A 23,400-nucleotide genomic window follows, 5' to 3' on the forward strand; every position below is an offset into this window, starting at 1 on the left:
CCGATGTCTCAGATCCTGGAAGGCATAGATAGAGTAATATGCCAGATGGACGATGTTCTCGTTCGTCTAGGGAAGAACATGACTGTCGAGAGCAGCCCTCAAAGTTCTACAAGAAGCAGGTTTGACATTTAAGATGAAAAATATGAATTTGCAAAGCATATGATATTTTTAGGGCCGATTGTGCCAAGTTTTGGGCTGCTCCACAGAAAAATACAGCCTCAAAACATCACAAAACTACTTCCTTGTGATCGTCAGTCAAGGAGGTGAGTTCCGACCAAACTTAGTGGAAATCAACAAGCTGTTATGACAGCCTTTGAGACAAGGTCAACAGTAGTGCTTGAATGCAGATCAGCAAAGTGCTTTTGACAAGATCAGAAATCTCCTAATTTCACCAGAAATCTTGCGCACGGGGATCCAGAGTTTGCAGCAGTGGATGTGTCATCTGTGGGCTTGGTCACAGTGTTGCATCAAGTTTAAAATGATGGACAAGGAAAACCGTTTACTCCTTGAGCACAGAGAAAATGTATGCAACCATTGAGAAAGAAGCATTCAACAACGTGGTAAAAAGTGCATCCGACTGAACATATTCCCCGTGTTTGCATGGGTCTCATCCCCACAACCCAAAGATGTGCAGGGTAGGTGGATTGGCCACGCTAAATTACCCCTTGGAACAAAATATGAATCCGATACTTTACATTTTTAGAAATTTATTAGAACAGATATCCAGGTTATATTCCTAACAACCCACTACTTTGAATTGCGAAAATATCTCCGAATCATTGATGATTTCTTCGTTTTTAATGACCGATTAGTTATCCCAGAAACTCTTGGGTTTTATCAAGGTCACTTGTGGCTAGCATAGCAATATGCTGAGCAAGATCCCAACAGTTAATATGATGATCAGGCATCAGTCATTCCATTGAAGAGTTGATAACAAATTGCCTTATATGTGCAGTGAATAAGGGCAGCATGTGGTGCAGTGGTTAGCACTGGGACTGCGGCACAGAGGACCCAGGTTCGAATTCCGGCCCAGGGTCACTGTCCGTCTAGAGTTTGCACATTCTCCCCATGTCTGCGTGGGTTTCACCCCCACAACCCAAAGATGTGTGGCTTAGGTGGATTGGGCACGCTAAATTGCCCCTTAATTGGAAAAAAAATAATTGGGTCCTCTAAATTTATATTTTTAAAAAATGTGTGCAGTGAATAGCAAACAGCAGAGCGAGCCACTTGCATCCTCTGCCATGACCATGACCGAAAAGTAGTGTCCAAGAATGGATCTATTTGACTTCAAAGACAATGTTTTTGTCAGCATCATTATGTGAATAGACTGCACAACACCATGGCGGAGGTCATCATTACATCCCTAAGAGGAATCTTCATAATACATTGCATCCCAGACATTGTGATATCAAACAACGGACTTCAGTTTGCTAATGAGCTGTTCTGTAACTTCACGCAGGAATATGGTTTCATGTGCCTCGTTTGCCTAACATCCTCCGTCAAATGGAGAAGCAGAAAGAGGAGTTTCAACAATTAATTTATGAAAAAGAGCAAGGACAATAACTTAGCCCTTCTTAAATGCAGAACCACCCTGCTAAAACCGGGTTCTTGCTATCAGACCTAATTAAAGAGCTCAAAACCAAGATCTTACAGGATTCCTGAAAAGGAACCAAATATCTTGATATCATTGGGAAGGCAACCAACGGAACCTTGAGCATATAGTATTTAGATACGGATGGAGAGAAGGAACTAGAAACAAGTAGAAACGCTGTGACTACCTAGGTTGAATACATTTCTATCGAATGAGAGCGTGCAGTTCCTGAGCACCGCTATGGCTGTCTGCAGCCAACTTGGGAAATGAGTGAAAGTTTTTTCTTATTCATTCCTGGGACGTGGGTGTTGCTGCTGGGCTAGCATTTATTGCCGATCCCTAATTGCCCTTGAGAGGGTGACTAACAAAAAGTGCTGACAATTTGAGAATGGCTTTGCTTATAAACGTGTTGTGTGTGATAATAAGTAGTTACAAAGGCTTTGTGATCTGAAGTAATCGGTGTACAACATACATCCTTTGCTTCATACTGGAAGTAATGAGCATGAAAATCAATGATGAAGGCACACCGCTAGTCAGGGATTCAGGAGCATGATCCTCGGAAAGGTTTGAGAATGTGTAGATTAAAAATTCTGCTTTAAAAAAAAATCTTAAACCTGCTTTAATTGTGCTCTTAATAGCTTTTCCCCCTACTCATTATTGTAATGAACTTATACTGTCATTCATAATCTGTGCTTGATTCATGGCCATCCAGTGGCACCCCACTAAATGCCACTCAGTCCCAAACCAAAAGAAATCGCACGATACATGTTACATCAAACGTCAGTTTACAAACACGTGACCAGTAACAACATGGCTATTCATTGGCTTCTCGTTTCAGTGAAATTGCTGACCTGAATGAGTCTCAGATGTGCTCTTGCATTTTTCGGAAACACGTGCTCTCATACGGTTCAGTAAATGTAGAAAAAAGAACAACTGGAGAAATGGTTTTCGTATGCATTACAGTCATAAGTGAAAGCAGATTTCAATTTGAAAAGTAGCTTGCAAACCCAGTCCTACTGAAAGACGCAGAGTACTGTATTTCAGTACCTTCTATGTGTGCATTTATAGTTGGCAACGTACTGGATTAAGCATTCATGACAGGGCGCAACCTAGCAATTTCCTTTTCGGGAGAAAGTGATGCTTTTATTTACTACGCCATTGCTTTTTATCTTGCTGGTCTAGCAGGTGACAAGTAATTTATTATGGCAGATTTTATCAAACGCTGGAAACTGCTGGCAGAATTCAAAGCCAAACTTTACAAATTGCTGTGTTCTGTGCTTGGGACACAAGTTTGTCTGTCTCGCTTTTGAAGGTTTTGAAATGGCCTTCGTTTTGTACTTAGCATCTAATCCTTATTTCAGAATAATTTTCAACTATGGCGAAGGAATCTGGCGTGGATTCGGAGTTGACGAATGTTCAGCAGGATCCTCCCCCTCCGCAGGAGCAGCAACCTGTCGTGCAGCAAGAGCTGGCAGCCAATAAAGAACAAAAGCCAGCAGACACCAACACGAACCAGCATGAGCAGGTGAAGGCAGACAACATTTGCAAACCTTTATTTTTTGCTCTTGCATTTTCTCGTATGACATCTTTTATTGTTAGTGGTGTGCAAACAGCCTGGCAATGAGCTGTCATTATGCATAGAATGTTGGATTCTCTCAATGCAATTAGAGAAAGTTTCAAATTGGTTCTGGCGCAAGATTTTGTGAGGGCTGATTATGGCCCGGAGTGCCTCGGACAATCCTACAGGTGCAATCCTAGGGGTGGGGGGAAAAGAAATACCGACGTGAAAAAAGTTGTTTTTTGTCATATTCTTTGAACATTTCTCTCTTTCCCCCTTCCCCCACCATTTTTTATACTTTTATATCTGGTTTCTAAAGAAGCTGATTCGCTGAGAGTCGAGCAACATCCAATTGGATAATAGGCCTTTTTGTGGCTTTCCAATTGTTGTAGGAAGGCAGTGCATCACAAATATGGGTGTGTTGGCCGACTAATGGCTGGGGCCATGTGATGAAACCTCCAGGGATACATTTAATCACAATTGGCAACTCTAGACGATTGGTTATTGTTTATCGTCATTATTCACCAATTAGAATGAAATAAATCTGGTGGCTCAAAAGCAATGTAGCAGACACGGATGATATTGTAATTGGAAATCAGGAAATGGTAGATTAACAAAATAGCTACGTCGCAGCAGTTTTCACAGTAGAGGATGAAAAAGTACCAGAGGTGCAAGTAAAACACAGACGAGATCGGAGAATATTTGCGGCACGGTGACAGAGTGGTTAGCACTACTGCCTCACAGCTGAAGGGACCCGGGTTCAATTCCAGCCTCGGGTGACTGTGTGAAGTTTGGACTTCCTCCCTGTGTCTGTGTGGGTTTCCTCCGGGTGCTCCAGTTTCCTCCCACAGTCCAAAGACGTGCAGGTTAGGTGGATTGGCCATGCCAAATTGCCCCTTTACTGTCCAAAACGTTAGGCGGGGTATTGGGTTACAGGGATGGGGTGGAGGCGTGGGTTTAAGTAGGGGGCCCTTTCCAAGGGCCGGTGCAGACTAGATGGGCTGAATGGCCTCCTGCACTGTAAATTCTATGATCCCACCCGGTAATTGAGAAATTAATGAGATTAAAGATGGATGGATTTTCAGTGGTTTCTTCCCATGGTAATAAAAGACGTCTGTGAGGAGATTGTTGATATGTTAGCCATGATCTTCCAAAACACTCGATTCAGGAATTGTCCCCTTGGGTTGGAAAATTGCCAGTGTTACTCCATAATTCAAGAAGTTTAAAATAGATAAACCTCGCGTTGACAGGCCTGCAAGTCTGATTTCAGTTGTGGGGAATTTACTGGAATCTGATCACTGAGACAGAATGACTGAGCATTTGGACAAATATGGCCAGAACATGATCAGAAAGCCAACATGAATTTGTAAAGGTTCAATCATGTTCAGCGAACCTCGTTGATTATTTTGAGGATGAAACTAACTTGATAGCGTCCCTGGATGTTAATTATACAGGCTGCCACAAGGTATTTGACAAGATTCCTCAGAAGAGACAACAAAATGGTGAGCTCGTGGAATTGGAGGCAACCTGGTTACTTTGAAGACTCAATGGATCAGGCAGCACCTGTGGAGAGAGGAAAATGTTAATGTTTTAGGCAGGTGACATTTGTCCAGAATCAGAAAAAGTTGGCAAAGTACTAAAGGCTGGGAGAGCCTTCCAGATGTTGGGGGCATGGAACAAAAGGGAAGCTCTGTGATTGGGTGGAAAGGAGGCAAGATTAAGCCAGAAGCAGATGCTAATGGGACAATTAAATAAACAAAAGATGGGCCGAGAGATGGTATAAAGGGGAGCAGCAGAATTATGAACAACTTTTGTGTGGATAAAATGCGAGTAAAGTCTGAATATCTTGAACTGTATATTGAGGCAGAAATACTGTACAATACACATGCAGCACTGTGCACTAGCTGAAGAAATTGCAAAATAAAACAAATCACCTGAATGTAGCAGAAATACTGTACTATACACATTGAAGTTAGATAATGCTAAATCACTCAAACAAGCCGTGAGTGGCACAGCTTCTGTGTCTCACCAGCAGCACTCCTAAAATGCAACTTAACGTTTTCCTTGCTTTCTGTTCTCTCTCTCCACTTCCTCTGTCTCCACTTCCTCTGTCTCTCTCTCTCTCTCTATCTATCTATCTCTCTCCTTTCCTACTCTCTCCATCCCTCCTTTTCCACTCTGCCTCTCTCTACCTTTTCCCTGTCTCTGTCCTTCCCCCTATCTTCTTCCCCATTATCTCTCTTTTCTCACATTCTGTCTCTCTCCTTTCCGACTTTCCATCTATCACCCTCTCTCCCTCCTTTACCACTGGTCACTCTCTCTCCCTCGTTTCCCACTCTGCCACTCTCTCTCTCTCCTTTCCCTGTTCTGCCTCTCCTTTTTCTGTTCTTTCTCTCTCTCTCTCCCCATTCTCTCTCTCGCTCTCTCTCTCTCTCTCTCCTTTCCCCATTCTCGCTCTCCTTTTCCCATTCTCGTGCTCTCTCTCTCTCTCTCCTTTCCCTGTTCTAGCTCTCTCTCTCTCCCTGTTCTAGCTCTCTCTCTCTCTCTCTCTCTCTCTCTCCTTTCCCTGTTCTCACTCTCTCTCCTTTCCTAGTTCCTTCGCTCTCTGTCTCTCCCTGTTCTCTCTCTCCTTTCTCTGTTCTCGCTTGCTCTCTCTCCTTCCCCCTTCTCTCTCTCCTTCCATCTCTCTCTCTCCTCCCCTCTTTCTCTCTCCTCATCCCCCCTCTCCTTTTTACCCCCCCCCCCCCCCCCTCTTTCTCGACTACATTTGACGCACTTTGTATTACTGGAAAAACTGTCCTTGCAGATCATTGGAATTTGGAAAAAACTGGTTTATGCATGAGCTATTTCGACAACTATTTGCCGTCTGCTTTTCGCAATTAAATGCATCTTAAAATATTTAACACACTCGCTTCAACTCCAAAGCACAAATGGAATTATGAATAGAGAGAGGAGAGAAAGTATTTGGAAAGGTACGAAATTGCAGCTGAGAGAGGAATCCTATTCAGCTGCTGTTGAGGATGTGGTTCGTGGGCGAGACTCTGGTTAACAAAAGAATCTGAAGAATATTTGCCGTCTTTGTGGAATTCCTGAGGAGAATGACCATTTTGCCAAAGATTTCCATGCACCACTTTGTAACATTCTAAATTTGTAGCAATGTGTTTATTTTATATTAAAAAAAATATTTGCTGTGGGCAGTGATGGGTAGATAGGCAGAAATTGCCCTTGGTGAATTTGTAGTTACTTTGACCTATAATTTTATTTTGAACCTGTGGTGGCTTGGGAAATAAACTGTAGACTTCCAATAGTTAACACACTGTTTATTGATGAAAGGGAAAGGTACTTAAGTAACATCAAAAATGCAACAGTACCAGGTATTTACACTTCTTAGTTAACTCCTGTGGCTAACTGCCTGGGCTTCTGCTCTCCGGCCCTGTGCAAACCCTCTATTGGCTGGGGTCCATGTGCTCCGTGTGATTGACCCCAGGCCGCCGTGTGGTCTGCGGGGCCTGACCCCTTAAAGGGGCCTCACATCTCTTTTCCCCCACTCCCACACCACCCTCTCAAGTCCCTTCTGACAACTATCCCAAGTTACAATGTTAATACGGACAACAGGGGAAAGAGAGTCCATCAAAACGTAAATCGGTCCAGAGATGACCGGGTCCACCTGGACCTCGGTAGCCCTGCCACAGACTTAGCACCCTTCTGGGCAATCAAATGGACAACAGTCAGTGTCACCTCGGGAGGCACTGCCTCAACTACAAGCGCAGTGGCCTTGATGGGTGCAGCTGGTTGAGAAGATTCAGGAGCCCCCAGCCAGATGGAGCTTCGGGAGTGTTTGCGATAGTGGTGGGACTTGTTGATTCCGCCAGCAGCATGGCCCGATGTTGCACCCTCTGTGAGGCCTCTGTCTTCCCTTAAAGGCCCAGTAATGGCTTCTGCTCAGTTACTATGTCATACCGTCATCCATACATATTGGTGGAATTTCTTCACACTATATATACTGCTCAGCCTTCTCCTCAATCTGGGCATTGTTCCATCTGAAAGAGTCCTCAAGGCAAAGGCGATAGGACGTACCAAACCATCTCCCAACTTGTGGGATATAACAGCCCCTATACCATAAGGGGATGCATCACATGTCAGCACAATTGGTTTTCTCTGGTCGAAATGCACCAAGAGGTTCGAGGACTGTAATGTTTGCTTCATAACTCGGAAGGCCTCTCTTCTTGGGGCTCTCTCCATTGTCACTGCTTATTCTTCTTTAGTAGCTGGTGTAATAGTGCCAATGGCGTGGCTACATTCAAGATTAACCTTCCATAATAATTTACATACAGGAAGCATTTGAGCTCACTGATATTTTTGGGTGCAGGGTCTTCGAGTATAGCCTTGACCTTAGCTTCCAGGGCAATGCAACCCTGTTGCAACAACACAAAATCCTCGGATTTCATTTCTGAGGCTTTGAAAGTACACTTTTCTCGTTTGAGGTGGACCCCCGCGTCACAAAATCTTTTTAATAGTTCCTCAGGCTAGCCATGTGTTCTTCAGGGGTAGTGCCGGTGACTAACAAGTTGTCAAGGTAGACCATCACTCTGGGAATTCCCTGGAGCAGATTTTTCCATTCTGTGCTGGAAGATAGCGCAGGCTGAAGCAATGCCGAACGGTAATCTTATATACTGAAAGAGGCCTTTATGGGTATTTGTGGCAAACATCTGAGACTCTTCGTCCAATTCTAATTGCAGGTAAGCGTGGCTAAGGCCCAATTCTGAATAGGTAAGGCTCCCCGCCAGCTTGGCGTAGAGGTCCTCGATACGGGGAATTGGATACCTATCAACATGCGGAGCCTGATTTATGGTCAGTTTATGGTAGTCACAAATTTTTATCAAACAATCAGGTTTGAGAACACGGACTATGGCATTGGCCACTCAGAAAACTGAACTGGCTTGATTATGCCCAGCTCTTTCAATCTTTTTAGCTCTGCTTCAACCTTCTGATGCAGTGTGTATGGCACTGGTTTAGCTTTGCAGAACTTGGGTGTCGAATCTGGATTGACATAGATTTTGGCTTTAACGCCTTTTAATCTTCCCCTTGTGAAAAATGTCCTCATACCTCCTTAAGACATCCTTGAGAGTGCCGTTGGGTATTTTGAAAATTTCCAGCCAGTTGAGCCTGATCTTCTGTGACCAGTAACTTCCTATCAGACTGGGTCTGTGCCCTGCCACTGTGACCAAGGGCAGATTGGCCTCCTGCCATTTTGTACGCCGCTGTATGTTGATGGTTCCAAAAATCTTTGTTTCCCCGGTGTACATGGAAAGCCTGGTTGTGGAACACTTCAAGCTTAAAAGCTAAGTTCCCGCATGAAGATATTGGAAAGTCTGCTCTCCCACCATGGTCACTGAAGCCCTGGTGTTGACTTCCATTTTGGGGGGTTTGCCATTTACTCTTAAGACGATTTCTATCGGGGCCTTCTTATTCACCTGGACTTCATTTAACGGATGCTTCACATGCTCTTCTTCAAAGCTTTTCTCCACTATGTTCACTGGTGATGTGGACTATTGCTGCTGTTGTATTTTTTTTTGCATTGGCTGCTTTGCCTCGCACTGAATGTGATTGAATGTGTCCCCTTCGTTTGTAGCAGAAACACGAACTCGAGAACATGAAAGGTCTCTTGGAGATGGTCCCCGGCAAAGATAGCAGTCCCCCCTGACTTGGGTTGATGCCCCATTGCTTTCCCGGTCCATTGACTCCGGTCCCGAGGACGGTGTCTGGTTCTCTGCTGTGCCTCTTGAGCCTGCTGCGCAACCCGCGGCCATACTACCCCATACTCTCCTTCAACCATGTTTCGGCATCATTACCTGAGCAATCTCAATCGCTTTTTCCATCCTTATCATGGTTTCAGCCAGGAGCTTCTTTTGGTATTAAGGTTATAGATCTCACAGATCAGCCAATTGCACAACATGTCACAAAGGGAGGTCCTGAAATCTCAATGCTCAGCAAGATGGAGAAGCCTGGCTTTGAAAGCTTCAGACAGATTGGCACAGACTCATCGTGGTCCCTCACAGCAGAGTTAAACTTAACATTGGGGGATGATAGAGGGCCTTAGATTGAAATGTTCTTTCACTAGTTTCTTTCTCTGGTCAAAGGTCTTGGAGCTGGGCACCTCCGGGGATATAAGAACATAAGAACTAGGAGCAGGAGTAGGCCATCTGGCCCCTCGAGCCTGCTCCGCCATTCAATGAGATCATGGCTGATCTTTTGTGGACTCAGCTCCACTTTCCGGCCCGAACACCATAACCCTTAATCCCTTTATTCTTCAAAAAACTATCTATCTTTACCTTAAAAACATGTAATGAAGGAGCCTCAACTGCTTCACTGGGCAAGGAATTCCATAGATTCACAACCCTTTGGGTGAAGAAGTTCCTCCTAAACTCAGTTCTAAATCTACTTCCCCTTATTTTGAGGCTATGCCCCCTAGTTCTGCTGTCACCCGCCAGTGGAAACAACCTGCCCGCATCTATCCTATCTATTCCCTTCATAATTTTAAATGTTTCTATAAGATCCCCCCTCATCCTTCTAAATTCCAACGAGTACAGTCCCAGTCTACTCAACCTCTCCTCATAATCCAACCCCTTCAGCTCTGGGATTAACCTAGTGAATCTCCTCTGCACACCCTCCAGCGCCAGTACGTCCTTTCTCAAGTAAGGAGACCAAAACTGAACACAATACTCCAGGTATGGCCGCACTAACACCTTATACAATTGCAACATAACCTCCCTAGTCTTAAACTCCATCCCTCTAGCAATGAAGGACAAAATTCCATTTGCCTTCTTAATCACCTGTTGCACTTGTAAACCAACCTTCTGTGACTCATGCACTAGCACACCCAAGTCTCTCTGAACAGCGGCATGCTTTAATATTTTATCGTTTAAATAATAATCCCGTTTGCTGTTATTCCTACCAAAATGGATAACCTCACATTTGTCAACATTGTATTCCATCTGCCAGACCCGAGCCCATTCACTTAACCTATCCAAATCCCTCTGCAGACTTCCAGTATCCTCTGCACTTTTTGCTTTACCACTCATCTTAGTGTCATCTGCAAACTTGGACACATTGCCCTTGGTCCCCAACTCCAAATCATCAATGTAAATTGTGAACAATTGTGGGCCCAACACGGATCCCTGAGGGACACCACTAGCTACTGTTTGCCAACCAGAGAAACACCCATTTATCCCAACTCTTTGCTTTCTATTAATTAACCAATCCTCTATCCATGCTACTACTTTACCCTTAATGCCATGCATCTTTATCTTATGCAGCAACCTTTTGTGTGGCACCTTGTCAAAGGCTTTCTGGAAATCCAGATATACCACATCCATCGGCTCCCCGTTATCTACTGCACTGGTAATGTCCTCAAAAAATTCCACTAAATTAGTTAGGCACGACCTGCCTTTTACGAACCCATGCTGCGTCTGCCCAATGGGACAATTTCTATCCAGATGCCTCGCAATTTCTTCCTTGATGATAGATTCCAGCATCTTCCCTATTACCGAAGTTAAACTCACTGGCCGATAATTTCCTGCTTTCTGCCTACCTCCTTTTTTAAACAGTGGCGTCACGTTTGCTAATTTCCAATCCACCGGGACCACCCCAGAGTCTAGTGAATTTCGGTAAATTATCACTAGTGCATCTGCAATTTCCCTAGCCATCTCTTTTAGCACTCTGGGATGCATTCCATCAGAGCCAGGAGACTTGTCTACCTTTAGCCCCATTAGCTTGCCCATCACTCCCTCCTTAGTGATAACAATCGTCTCAAGGTCCTCACCTGTCATAGCCTCATTTCTATCAGTCACTGGCATGTTATTTGTGTCTTCCACTGTGAAGACCGACCCAAAAAACCTGTTCAGTTCCTCAGCCATTTCCTCATTTCCCATTATTAAAACTCCCTTCTCATCCTCTAAAGGACCAATATTTACCTTAGCCACTCTTTTTTGTCTTATATATTTGTAAAAACTTTTACTGTCTGTTTTTATATTCTGAGCAAGTTTACTCTCATACTCTATCTTACTCTTCTTTATAGCTTTTTTAGTAGCTTTCTGTTGCCCCCTAAAGATTTTCCAGTCCTCTAATCTCCCAGCAATCTTTGCCACTTTATATGCTTTTTCCTTCAATTTGATACTCTCCCTTATTTCCTTAGATATCCACGGTCGATTTTCCCTCTTTCTTCCGTCCTTCCTTTTTGTTGGTATAAACCTTTGCTGAGCACTGTGAAAAATCGCTTGGAAGGTTCTCCACTGTTCCTCAACTGTTCCACCATAAAGTCTTAGCTCCCAGTCTACCTTAGCTAGTTCTTCTCTCATCCCCTTGTAATCTCCTTTGTTTAAACACAAAACACTAGTATTTGATTTTACTTTCTCACCCTCCATCTGTATTTTAAATTCCACCATATTGTGATCGCTCCTTCCGAGAGGATCCCTAACTATGAGATCATGAATCAATCCTGTCTCATTACACAGGACAAGATCTAGGACCGCTTGTTCCCTCGTAGGTTCCATTACATACTGTTCTAGGAAACTATCGCGGATACATTCTATAAACTCCTCCTCACGGTTGCCTTGACCGACCTGGTTAAACCAATCGACATGTAGATTAAAATCCCCCATGATAACTGCTGTACCATTTCTACATGCATCAGTTATTTCTTTGTTTATTGCCTGCCCCACCATCTCGTTACTATTTGGTGGCCGATAGACTACTCCTATCAGTGACTTTTTCGCCTTACTATTCCTGATTTCCACCCAAATGGATTCAACCTTATCCTCCATAGCACCGATGTCATCCCTTACTATTGCCCGGATGTCATCCTTAAATAACAGAGCAACACCACCTCCCTTACCATCCACTCTGTCCTTCCGAATAGTTTGATACCCTCGGATATTTAACTCCCAGTCGTGACCATCCTTTAACCATGTTTCAGTAATGGCCACTAAATCATAGTCCTTCACGATGTGAGGTTCCAAATCAAATTATAAGTTTGAGGCCGCAAACTGTCATAAGTATCGCCTTCTGCTTATCCTTGCCTGTGATCTCATTCGCAGTAAAAGAAAATGGCGGAGCCATTTTGATGAACTGCATGCCCCCACCCTCAATTCACGACATCTGTTGGCTGCGATTGAACATTTTTACCTCGCCGTATGGAGGCTTCTGGAAGTTATAAAGGGGTTTGTTGATAAAAGGCAAAGGCAGTTAAGTAATAGGTACAGAACATAATATAACAAGTTTTAACACTTTGGCTCCTGAGTGCATTGCAGGGCCCCATGCAAACCTCCTATTGGCCGGGGTTCGTCGCTTCTGCGCAATTGGCCCCAAGCTGGTCGTGTGGTCTGTGGACCCCCTCCCCTTTCTTAAAGGGGTCTTGCTACCACAAACCCAACAGAAGAATTCTAAAGATGTTGCTCAAGAAATTTAGCTAATTTCTTTGGCCAGATGCAAATAAAAAAACAATATTATAACAATCGGTTGAAAAATATATTTGGCCACTTTCTGAGTCATAAAATAGATTGTGCACAAACGCAAGCTAGGAGAATCAAACCCCAATGTATTTAATATTTAATCTTCTTGTTTCCACCCCCCCTCCCCCTACAGAATGCTGCGAAAGATAAAAAAACAGAAAACATTCCAAAGGTAGTTGAAGAGCTAGATGTTGGAGAAACTGATGATGACAAAACTTCGGAAAGGACAACACCAGGCAAAACGCCTAAATCTCCATTAAAAGGATCCAAAAAACCAAAGACCATGCCATGCAAGGTGACCCTTCTGGATGGCACAGAATTTGAGTGTGAAGTGGAGGTAAGGAGCAATGAACGATTTAAAGAATGTGAATTTACAAAATTTAAGCTAAACTTGAGGTAAAAATGTAGCTGAAATGCTAAACAAAGGAATTTGGTAGAAGCATGTTAAGCATTTGTATGAAAAGGTCACACAACATAATTTTAAATCTCAATGATCAAAAAATGCAATGTATCACAACAAGAATGCAGTGAATTACTAATTAATAATAATAATCGTTTATTGTCACAAGTGGGCTTCAATGAAGTTACTGTGAAAAGCCCCTAGTCGCCACAGTCCGGCGCCTGTTCGGGGAGGCCGGTACGAGAATTGAACCCACGCTGCTGGCATTGTTCTGCATTACAAGCCAGCTGTTTAGCCCACTGTGCTAAACCATCCCCGTTCCCAAATACAATTGTAGTATTTGTAGCTTCTTTAGGTTTTGTGTCTTTTTGTTTCTTTCCGTTTAATTCAAAACAAAAAGCTGGCCAAAAACTTGGTGACCTGCCTGCACAAATAGGATTACCCAGGAAGTGTTACAGGAAGGCTCCAGGCCTATTGATATTGGACCTTGGGTTTCATTTACATGGGGCAAGGGCTGGGTAGTTCTCTCAGGATCTGCATTACAAATTCAGGGTGCTTGCACTAGCACTTATGCAGGTCTTGGGAATATGGGTGGGGGGGAGCTATTGTCAGAAAGGGGAATGATCAGGAAAGTGGGCAGGAGTGTCAGGTGATTGTGACGAAGGGAGAAAAACGCTCAATACTGTGAGGGACTGAGCACAGGCAGACAGTAATCTTCAGCAGAGCAGATGTTTGGTACAAGTATGTTGAATAATTTTTTATTTCATATTGAACAAAACCACCCGAAACAATCAAACAGAAATACATTATAGGAGAGAGAAACAAAAACACACATTAACACAAAATTAAATGAAACCCCCGGCAGCTGACGGTGAATAACTCGTTAAGGATGGAAATAAATGGGTGCCACCTTAGGTAGAATCCCTCCACCGACTCCCTGATGTCGTACTTGACCATCTCCAAATATAGAAATGATATGAGGTCACCCAACCAAGCTGAGGCACGAGGTGGAGTAGGAGACCTCCACCCAAGCAGGATACACCTCCGAGCTACCAAATAGGGCAAAAGCTTCACCCCAGATTGAAGCACTGGCGAATCTGACACCCCAAATATGTTCACCGGCGGACATAGATCCAAATCTACACAGAGTATCTCCTATATGGTGATAAAGAAAGAGGCCCAAAAGCTTATCAACTTAGGACAGGACCAGAACATGTGTGTATGGCCCCCAAGAGCAGCGCTCACATGTATCCTCAAACCCGAAGAAGAACCCGCGCTCATTTGAGTTCAGGTCTGGTATGTCTTGTGCAAAACCTTGAATTGAATCAAACTCAGCCGAGCACAATAAGATGTGGAATTGACACTGCAAAAGGGCCTTACTCCACACCTCACCATTAAGATGGGACCCAATTTGCCCTCCCATTTCATCCTCGCCTCACAACGTAGCAGAATCTGTTGAAAAGATATGACCATCTTTGTCCAAAATAGACCCTTGTCCAGTCCAGCCAGAATGAAAATCTTCTTCAATAGGGAAGAGGGTGGCGCCAAAGGAAAGGAGGGAAAAGCCTTGTGTGAAAAATCACATATCTGAAAAGACTGGAGGCAGGAGTTTGGAATTTCTCAGCCAACTCTTTAAAACTAGCAAACCTCCTCTCCATGAACAGGTCCCCAAAGCTCTGCACACCCTTCCCCTCTCAGGACATTGAATCCAAACCCGCAGGATTCCTGGAGTCTTACCCGCCCATATAAAAGATTTATCAACTTTACAAAAAAAGGACTTTGGGAGACATTGAAAAGAGAAGTAAAAATCTCGGGTGCATGTCCATTTTAATAGTCTGAACCCTACCCACCAAGGATAGGGGGAGGTTATCCCACCTCTACCTCTGCAAGTCTATTTTGATACTATCTACCAGATTAGTACAATTCAATTTATGAAGCAAGGCCCAGTTGTGGGTCATCTGGACCCCCAGACAATGAAAGCTAGTCTTGGCATGGCAAAAAGATAACGTCTCCAGTTGGGCTCTCCTCCCAGGGGAGTTGCCTGAAAAACATTTACTCTTGACCAAGTTCAACTTGTCTCTATTGAGTGCAGCTCTCTTCTACGCCAGTTCTGCACCCACGTCTTGATAGAACCTGAGGGCTTGGCCTTCCCAGTTCAAGTCATGGTGTTCCTTCGCTCATCTTAGAATCCTGTTTTTCTCCTTGAAGGTATGAAACCTCACTACCACTGCAAGTGGTGAATCCTCAGTACGAGGCCCTGGCCGGAGTGTACGATAGACTGGGTCTCGTCATAATATCCACTCATGTATATCATGAGATGCAGACAGGCAGTGATTGACACACGGGATAACCAATGAACACACACGACACAGAACAACCAATCACCAGACAGGACACCACCACTATAAAGCCCACAGGGCATTAAGGCTCTCTCTCTCTCACACAGGACACGGCCATGGAGATAGTCGCAGTTCACAGGCCAATGAACATCACCACCATGTGATAGAGAGCTAGTCTGGTCAAGCCAGTAGGAGGTTATCCGTTAGGTTAATAGAGTGTCAACCCACAGCAGATTATGTACAGCAATCAACAGGTTCAATAAAACAGTGTTGGACCATCTCCTGTGTCGGAAGCCTGTTTCTCGTTTTACTGCATCCAGTTGCAGTCAATGTTAGACCAACACAGATAACACATCAGGTCGAACCCAGGGAAGGATGTGAATCCACCATCACCCACCATCTTAATGAACATATCTGTGAAGTACTCCGTGGGCATTTCATTCCCTCTGGCAGCCCCACGATTCGAACATCTTGCCTCCTGGCACTATTCTCTAAGTCATTCATCTTGGCCTTTAACGATTTGTTCACTTCGACAACCGTAACAGCCTTCCCGAACAGGCACCGGAATGTGGCGACTTGGGGCTTTTCACAGTAACTTCATTTGAAGCTTACTTGTGACAATAAGCAATTTTCATTTTTCATTTTCAAGATAGCTCTGTTTCCAGTGAGGCGATCTGATCACTTGTGGCTGGAAAGGGCTACTTCTATACCTTTGACCATGGCCTCATGGGCTTCCACTGTTTAATTGATTTTCCCCACAGCCGCTCAAATGGGGGCCAAGACCTCTTCCATTGATTTCCGGAGGTCCTCCGACACAATTCGTCGGTGCTTTTCGAATTCTTTTGCCAAGGCACTAGAAAGCATCTCGGCTGTTAGAGGAGTGGCCAGAGCCCAAGAGACTGACTCCGCCATTTTATCTGCCGATGAACTCTGAGAGGTCATGGACTCCGTTGACGAACATCTGCTCCCAGCCGCCTTTCCCCTGATGTTTTCGTGTATTTCAGTCATACAGGATCCTTATTAGAATAACTATGTGGGTTTTCAAGAGAAAACAACCCGTGAAACTAAGAAAAGGGCTCCTCTAGCAGGAGCCACCTCGTGCACATCTTCCCCCTACATTACGCCACCAGAAGTCCCCCTGAGCACTGCAGTTAAGCTGCACGGAGCATTCCTGCACTTCAGGATATTACGATGGGAATAATGAAGTTGTATAACCTGAGGACTTTTTCAAAGGATTCGGTTTGGCTGTATAATGCAGATAATTCTAAATGGGCCAATTTCAGCATTTGACATGACTGGTACTTAGTATGAGCTGCAATTACTGCTGACCTGAATAAGAATGATAGCTATTGTGTATCAATAAAATAGCTGAATTGCTAACAGGAACTCTACCTGCCTGTGTAGACCTCTCTATATGACTATGATAAATTTGGTTAATTTTAGAGGAAACAATTACCACACAACTTCCTGCTTCCCCAGCGCCACATTCAGGGACTACCCCAATGGTGCGGTGGAGAATCCCTCTTGGAAGTTCCCAGGTAAAAATTTACTTGGCAATTGCCTACAAGTGCTCAATTCCACTGGGCTGAGAACCATCTGACAGAAACAATTTAAATCTTTAACTGCGGATGGTCCTGCCAGTTTGACCCTTGATGTTTACTCTGGAAAAAATCGTGAGGAAAAAAAATTCTCATTTAATTCTATAGTAACTATGTTTTTTAAAAAAAAACAAACCCAGCCTTGCACAGACCCCCCCAAATTCCGGTGCAGCCTGATCCAATCCCCCACCCCATCTTTAAACCTCCCTGCGCCGCAGTTACTCCATGCCGATGCAGTCGGGATTGCTCTTCCCTGCTCCTGTCTCACCCAGCCTTAGTGAAGAAGGTTGGGCAAAACGCAGGCCCAGGCATCCCAGCAACGGTAAATCTGGTGAGATTGGCAACCTGCTCGAGATTAACACTCTGAGGAAGTTACGGGCTGTTTACATCTTAAAGAGTCACAAACTCCTGAATATATATTATTGTAAAAGTGTTTGCTAATTTACAAAACAGAATTGATTAGTACAGATGCAATATTATGTCACTTAGGCTGTAAACGTAAGAGTAAACAATGATTCTCTCTGCCATCAGCCTCCACTGCTCCCTGTGGAAGAAATTCCAAAGACGGAACTTCCCCTGAGAAACTATGTTAAACTGTGCCCCATTATTCTGTATTCCCCCACAAGAAGACGCATTCTCTCAGCATCTACCTTGTCAAGTCCCCTTAGAGTCCAATATGTTTCAATAAGATCATTTCTCATTCTTCTAAGCTCCAGTGAGTATGGGCCCAACTTCTTCCTTCTTCAATCTTTCCTCGTACATCAACTAATTCATCCCAAGAATCAGCCTATTGAATGTTCCCTGAATTGCTTCCAATGCAAGTATATCCCTCCTTGAGTAAAAAGAGCCAAACTCAGTGCCCTGTACAGCTGCAACAAGTCTTCCCTACATTCCCCTTGCAATAAAGGCCAACATTCCATTTACCTTCCTAATTACTTGCTGTGCCAACATGCTCAAACTTTGCAATTCATGTGTAAGGATACTCAGATCCCTCTATACTGCAGCATCTCATCTATTTGATTACATATCCCACCTTCAAACACACCACTGGGGGGGGGGCATTAAATGTCAGTCAATGTCACATATGCCATCCAAGAAGGTTCAATGGGTGTCAACAACCTAAATGTGGAAGCTGACTTTCTTTACTTTTGATGAGATTGACGGCGATTATCAGGCAGATGAGGAAAAGGCAGGCCAAGATTCCATCATTGACAGAACTTCCTGGCTCAAGTTGCCAGGGTGGGAGGGAGAAGCCTTTGCAGGAAATTATTGGTTGGGTAGGTAAGGATGGAAGCAAATGAGGGCAGTCTCGTTCAACTCAATAATGGAAGAGAGGCGTGTTTGGTGTGACTGTGTCAAATTTGCAGAGATGTCGAGGAGGTTGAAAAAGGAGATTGCACTTCAGTTCGTCATTATATAATTTGTGACTTTGGTTTTCATTCTGTGATGGTGGCAAAACAAGTAGCGAGATTTAAACATTGAGGCCGAAATTTTGAGAACCCCCCCCCCCTTTCCCGGGGTGAGATGGGAAGTCTATACCCCATTGCCACCTCCGCTTCAGGACTGCCTGCTGTGGCCACTTGTCCTGCTGGGACAAGAGAGCTACCAGCCCTCTGGCCGATAGTTCTTGGAGCGGGACTTACCCTTCAACAGGGGCAAAAGTTCTTCCTTGAGCCAATTAAATGCCAAACGGCCGTTAAATTACTGTGGGGCAAGCAGAGGCAGGCTTGCCATTTGCTTTTGCGTCTCAGGACAAGGGAGTATAAAATTCAGCCCAGAGTTGTGGGGAAGATGGGCAAGGATTTGGGCAATGAGAACACATTCACGGACATTGAAGAGAAAAAGTAGGTTGAAGATGTGATGGTAGCTTGCAAGGACAGAGAGAACAATTTCTTTTTAATCCAAAATGGTGTGCTGACTGCAAGAGGAGGACCAGACCCGAGGAGATGGAACCGTTTACAATGTCGACTAATCGCCATCAAAGGTGCAATTCACTCTCCCCCTTCCGCAAAGAAGTCCCCAGATTCATTTTTTAACATATAAGAACAGTTACAAGATTGACCTTTAGGATGTTATTCAAGAAATGTTTTGAGTCTAATAAAACTGTTTATATTCTCTAACTGAATACTATTAAATCGGGGTACAGATTGTTTGCAATACATCCCCAACTGTAAATCAAATGAAGTTCTACAAGACTTAACCATCTAGCAAGAACCTTAAATGGTGAATTCAAAAGATTTATTAACCATTAAAAGGTAGAAAGATAACAATTCAAAAAGATAAGTGTCAATTAACAGTAAGAGGAGAAAGCCTAACTTTTAACAATTGAACAGACTTTTCTCACCTTCCTCAGTTAATCAGGCTGAAAAGTTAAAATAATAATCCCAAAATGTGGATAACATGCTAACAAAAATGGCTTCTCAAAGTCTTTCTTTTATACCTAAAAGATGTTGTAAGGCCACTTTAGCTAAGTTGTTGGAAATAACTAATTGGTCTATAATGTGTTAATAATGAGATGAGAGTTAACCCCATCAGTTTTAGCTAATTATTCACATTGTCTTAATCTCAAAACAATGGCTTCTATTAACCTGTATCTTTTATATTGAGTGAACTCCAAGTCGAACAATAATTGATTAACTTAACTGTCTGCCGATTCATAATTGGTTCCTGACACCTGTTAGTATTTCCTAATGCTTTAATACAAAGGCTTACTGAAAGTTCAGACAGCTTAAATAAGGCATTATTTATTACCCAACATTATACAGCTTGTAAGGCCAAAACAGTTTCGAGAGGCCCACATTTTATCTTTCCAGACTGGCTGGGAAGTCACCCTTTTGCAATTCTCAAGATTTATGGTTTGTGTATTTCAAATCAAGTGTTAATTATGTGTAATTCTAAAACAGAAAACATTACAAACTTTTTGTTACAGGTTATAAAACCAGTTACTGCTGACTGGAAAACAGCCAGATTCATTAAATAAATATGAGACAATTAAAGTAATTAATCAATGGCTGTATTAGCCTAATACGGCCATTGATTAATTACTTTAATTGTCTCATATTTATTTAATGAATCTGGCTGTTTTCCAGTCAGCAGTAACTGGTTTAATTTTTAATTGTCTTCTAAATTAGTTCAATATGTTTTTTGACAATCTTAGTTTACTATACCAAGTAACATATTGATTCAGGATTCAAAATGATCATAACACTAATACTTTGAAACTACCAACAGGAGAGGCAGTGGACTAGTGGTATTGTCACTGGACTAATAATCCAGAAAGCCAGGGTCATGCTCTGGGGATGGTGCAGATGGTGGAATTTGAAGTCAGTTTTTAAAAAAAATCTGGAATTAAGTCCACATGAAACCATTATCGATTGTCATAATGTCCGTTAGGGAAGGAAATCTGCCGCCCTTACCTCATCTGGCTGACATGTGGCTCCAGACCTGCAGCAATGTGGTTGACTCTTGCCCTCAGGGATGGATAATAGATGCTGACCCAGTCAGCGACGCCCACATCCCATGAATAAAGAAAAAAAAGCATGTCGTAATGTGACTTTCAAGTAATTTCCAGAAATTAAGAGTTTGTCGTCTTTAACAATCTATCAGATTTGAAGCGGCTATATATTTTTCACTGGTTATAGAAGAATCTGGTCTCTGACAGAGTGCAATATATTAATGGTATTTGGGTTTGCATTCTTGATATAAGATTGCTGTCTCTGGTAATGGTAATGGGTAGATAGTGAAAGAGAAATTCTTTGTGAGCTCCTTCTCAAAAACCTGCTCATTTGGAGAAGTCGGGGAGAAACTGCGCTTGTTTATCTCTGGCCAGCTATGTTGTATACCACGAGAGAGAGTTTTTGGAGAGGAGAATAAATGTATTTTTTTACAGTTGAGCCAAGAGAAACGAGGAGCACATTGGATTTGATCTTCTGTCAGGGTCACATCACTTTCCTTATCAAACTGCTTTATCAATTTTAAATATATTTTGTGAGGTCAGAACATTTTCTGCTGACCCTGACTGATTTCGAAGCTCAAATTGACAGAGTTACAACCCATATATTTGGAATGCATCTGAAAACTGTAGATCATGAAAACTGTTTTATTTTGTACCATTTTTTCTTGAGAGCAGTTAATTCTTGATATAGCGATGGTACAATATGAAACATTAGTTTTGAATTGATTTGATTCTTAAAATTTCTCAAGTGGAACCAAATTGACTTTTATTGCATTATCATTAACCTTTTAATACATATTATTATCTGCATGGATATTTTCAAAACCATTTTCTAGCCTGAGCTCAATATCTGAAGGAATCATTTTCCTTTTACTAGTGTAGTTTGTGTCGTAAAATATTGATTTCCATTTAGAATGTGTAATGTAGAAATACCCCAGGGCAGAAACTGTGTGGCCCTTGCCAAATAAAGCTGCTTGAATGTGATTTGGTGATGTTGGGTGTTAGACATTAATTTTTCCTCTCTGAAACCTGTGTCAAACTTGGCTCAGACAAATGGAATTAAAGGTTAATTTTGTTCAGTGACTGGAATCCAACATAAAATGTACTGGGTCAGTCTCAATTGGGCCTACAAGATGAAAGGCTCCAGTTTGGCATGGTGGCACATTGCTGCCAGACAGCGCCAAGGACACAGGTTTGATTCAGGCCTTGGATGACCGTGTGGAGTTGGCACCTTCTCCCCCTGTCTGTATGGGTTACCTCCAGGTGCTCCGGTTTTCTCCAAAAGATGTGCAAGTTAGGTGGACTGGCCATGCTAAATTGCCCCTTTGTGTCCAAAGGTTAGGTGACATTGGGGGGTTGCGGAGATGGGATGGGGGAGTGGGCCTTGGTTTGCGTGCTCTTGTGGAGGGTCGGTGCAGACTCAATGGGCCAAATAACCTCCCTCTGCACTGTAGGGATTCTATGAATTGACAATGTCAGAAATATGAAAATAAATTGCTATACTGTAGAAAAATGGCATTCAAGTAAATTAGAAAGTGTGCTTCTGAGCTTGAGGCTGTTACGCATTGGTACTGCAGAGTAGACAGAGCTGTGCTACACATGAATGCTTGAGGCTAAAACTGTCAGTTGAGAATTGAACATGTTCCATTTTCCAGAATGAATGTCCTTAACTTTACAAGTATTAGAAAAAAGACAATACATAATAATAGAACAGGAACTTCAAGGAGTGTCTCTAAAGTGGTAAAAGAAAAATGGATGATTGACCCCCAATTTTGGCCCATTTTATTTTGGCCCAGTTTATTTTTCAGATAAAACATGCTACATTCGCAGAAATAATGCTGCTTTCCTTTGGGAATAAAGCAAACAGGGTATTAATGCTCTTTCAGCGGAAAACAAAGTAGACTTTTGGGTTAAGAAATTCCAATTAATCTGATAAGTGCTTCTGATAGCAGAGTGATTGAGGAATTGTATTTTCTATTCTTCCTCAAACTCTGCTGTTGGAGGTTCAAGGACAAGGCCAGACCTTATTGGAAGATTGTTGCAAAATAAGCAGGGATTAAACAACGTGGAAAAAAAGTTGAACACTAAGTAAATGAATTACCTCCTGTTAGTGAATTTCTATGCCATTTGTAATATTGAAAAATAGAAGCACTCTCATCAAACCAAATGGTTAACTCTCACGCCACTCTGAAGCAAAAAAAGAATCAATTCGGTCAGCAGTGATTAGATTTTGAGCCAGCTACAAATAAACACAGAACTAAAGCGACTCTCAGATCTACTCCTGCTCCTGCAAAGAGTTTTGTTTGCTGATGTGAATCCAGTAGTAATAATAATAGTAATGTTTATTAGTGTCACAAGTAAGCTTACATTAACACTGCAATGAAGTTACTGTGAAAAGCCCCCAGTCGCCACATTCCTGCGCCTGTTTGGGTAGACAGAGGGAGAATTCAGAATGTCTAAATCACCTAACAGCACATTTTTCGGGACTTGTGGGAGGAAACCGGAGCACCCGGAGGAAACCCACACAGACATGGGGAGAAGGTGCAGACTCCATCCCAGAGTATCACTAAGCGTCCCCATCAATAACTGAACCAGCTGATCCACAAACTTCTTGTAGAATTCCACCAGGAACCCATCTGCCCCTGTGCCTTCGCTGTCTGCAACTGTCCCAATGTTATTCAAACCTCCTCTAAACCAGTGGTGCTTCCAGCCCTTCCTACAATTCTTTCACCACCTTGGGGAATGCCAAGCCCTCTTAAAGGGGTTAAAGTATTAAAATGCCTCCTCTAGCACTCCAACCTATAAAGCCTCTCATAAAAGGCTTGAGAAATGCTCAATCACCTTGTCTGGGGTGGAAACCAGCCTACCCTCCAAAATCCCTAACCTGAATAATCTACCTGTAAGCCTCCTGCTGCCTTAGCTGGTGAGCCAAAAGACGGCTGGCCTTCTCC

The 23,400-nt window shown here is 43.0% G+C and overlaps 1 protein-coding gene across 11 annotated transcripts in view; it reads left to right on the top strand.

Annotated features, from left to right (window-relative positions):
• The window catches only part of LOC119969610, a 327,525-nt gene that overhangs the window by 156,603 nt on the left and 147,522 nt on the right, over window positions 1-23,400 (top strand). For 10 of the 11 annotated variants that reach the window (XM_038803452.1, XM_038803458.1, XM_038803459.1 and 7 more), the window contains exons 2-3: window positions 2,953-3,116; window positions 12,792-12,995. In XM_038803452.1, coding sequence (XP_038659380.1) covers window positions 2,967-3,116; window positions 12,792-12,995 — 354 coding nt within the window. In that variant the 5' untranslated portion in view covers window positions 2,953-2,966. The remainder of the gene's footprint in view (window positions 1-2,952; window positions 3,117-12,791; window positions 12,996-23,400) is intronic. The other variant, XM_038803463.1, reaches the window with a different exon arrangement.

This window comes from Scyliorhinus canicula, chromosome 7 (genome assembly GCF_902713615.1).
Source record: "Scyliorhinus canicula chromosome 7, sScyCan1.1, whole genome shotgun sequence".
Lineage (NCBI taxonomy): Eukaryota > Metazoa > Chordata > Chondrichthyes > Carcharhiniformes > Scyliorhinidae > Scyliorhinus > Scyliorhinus canicula.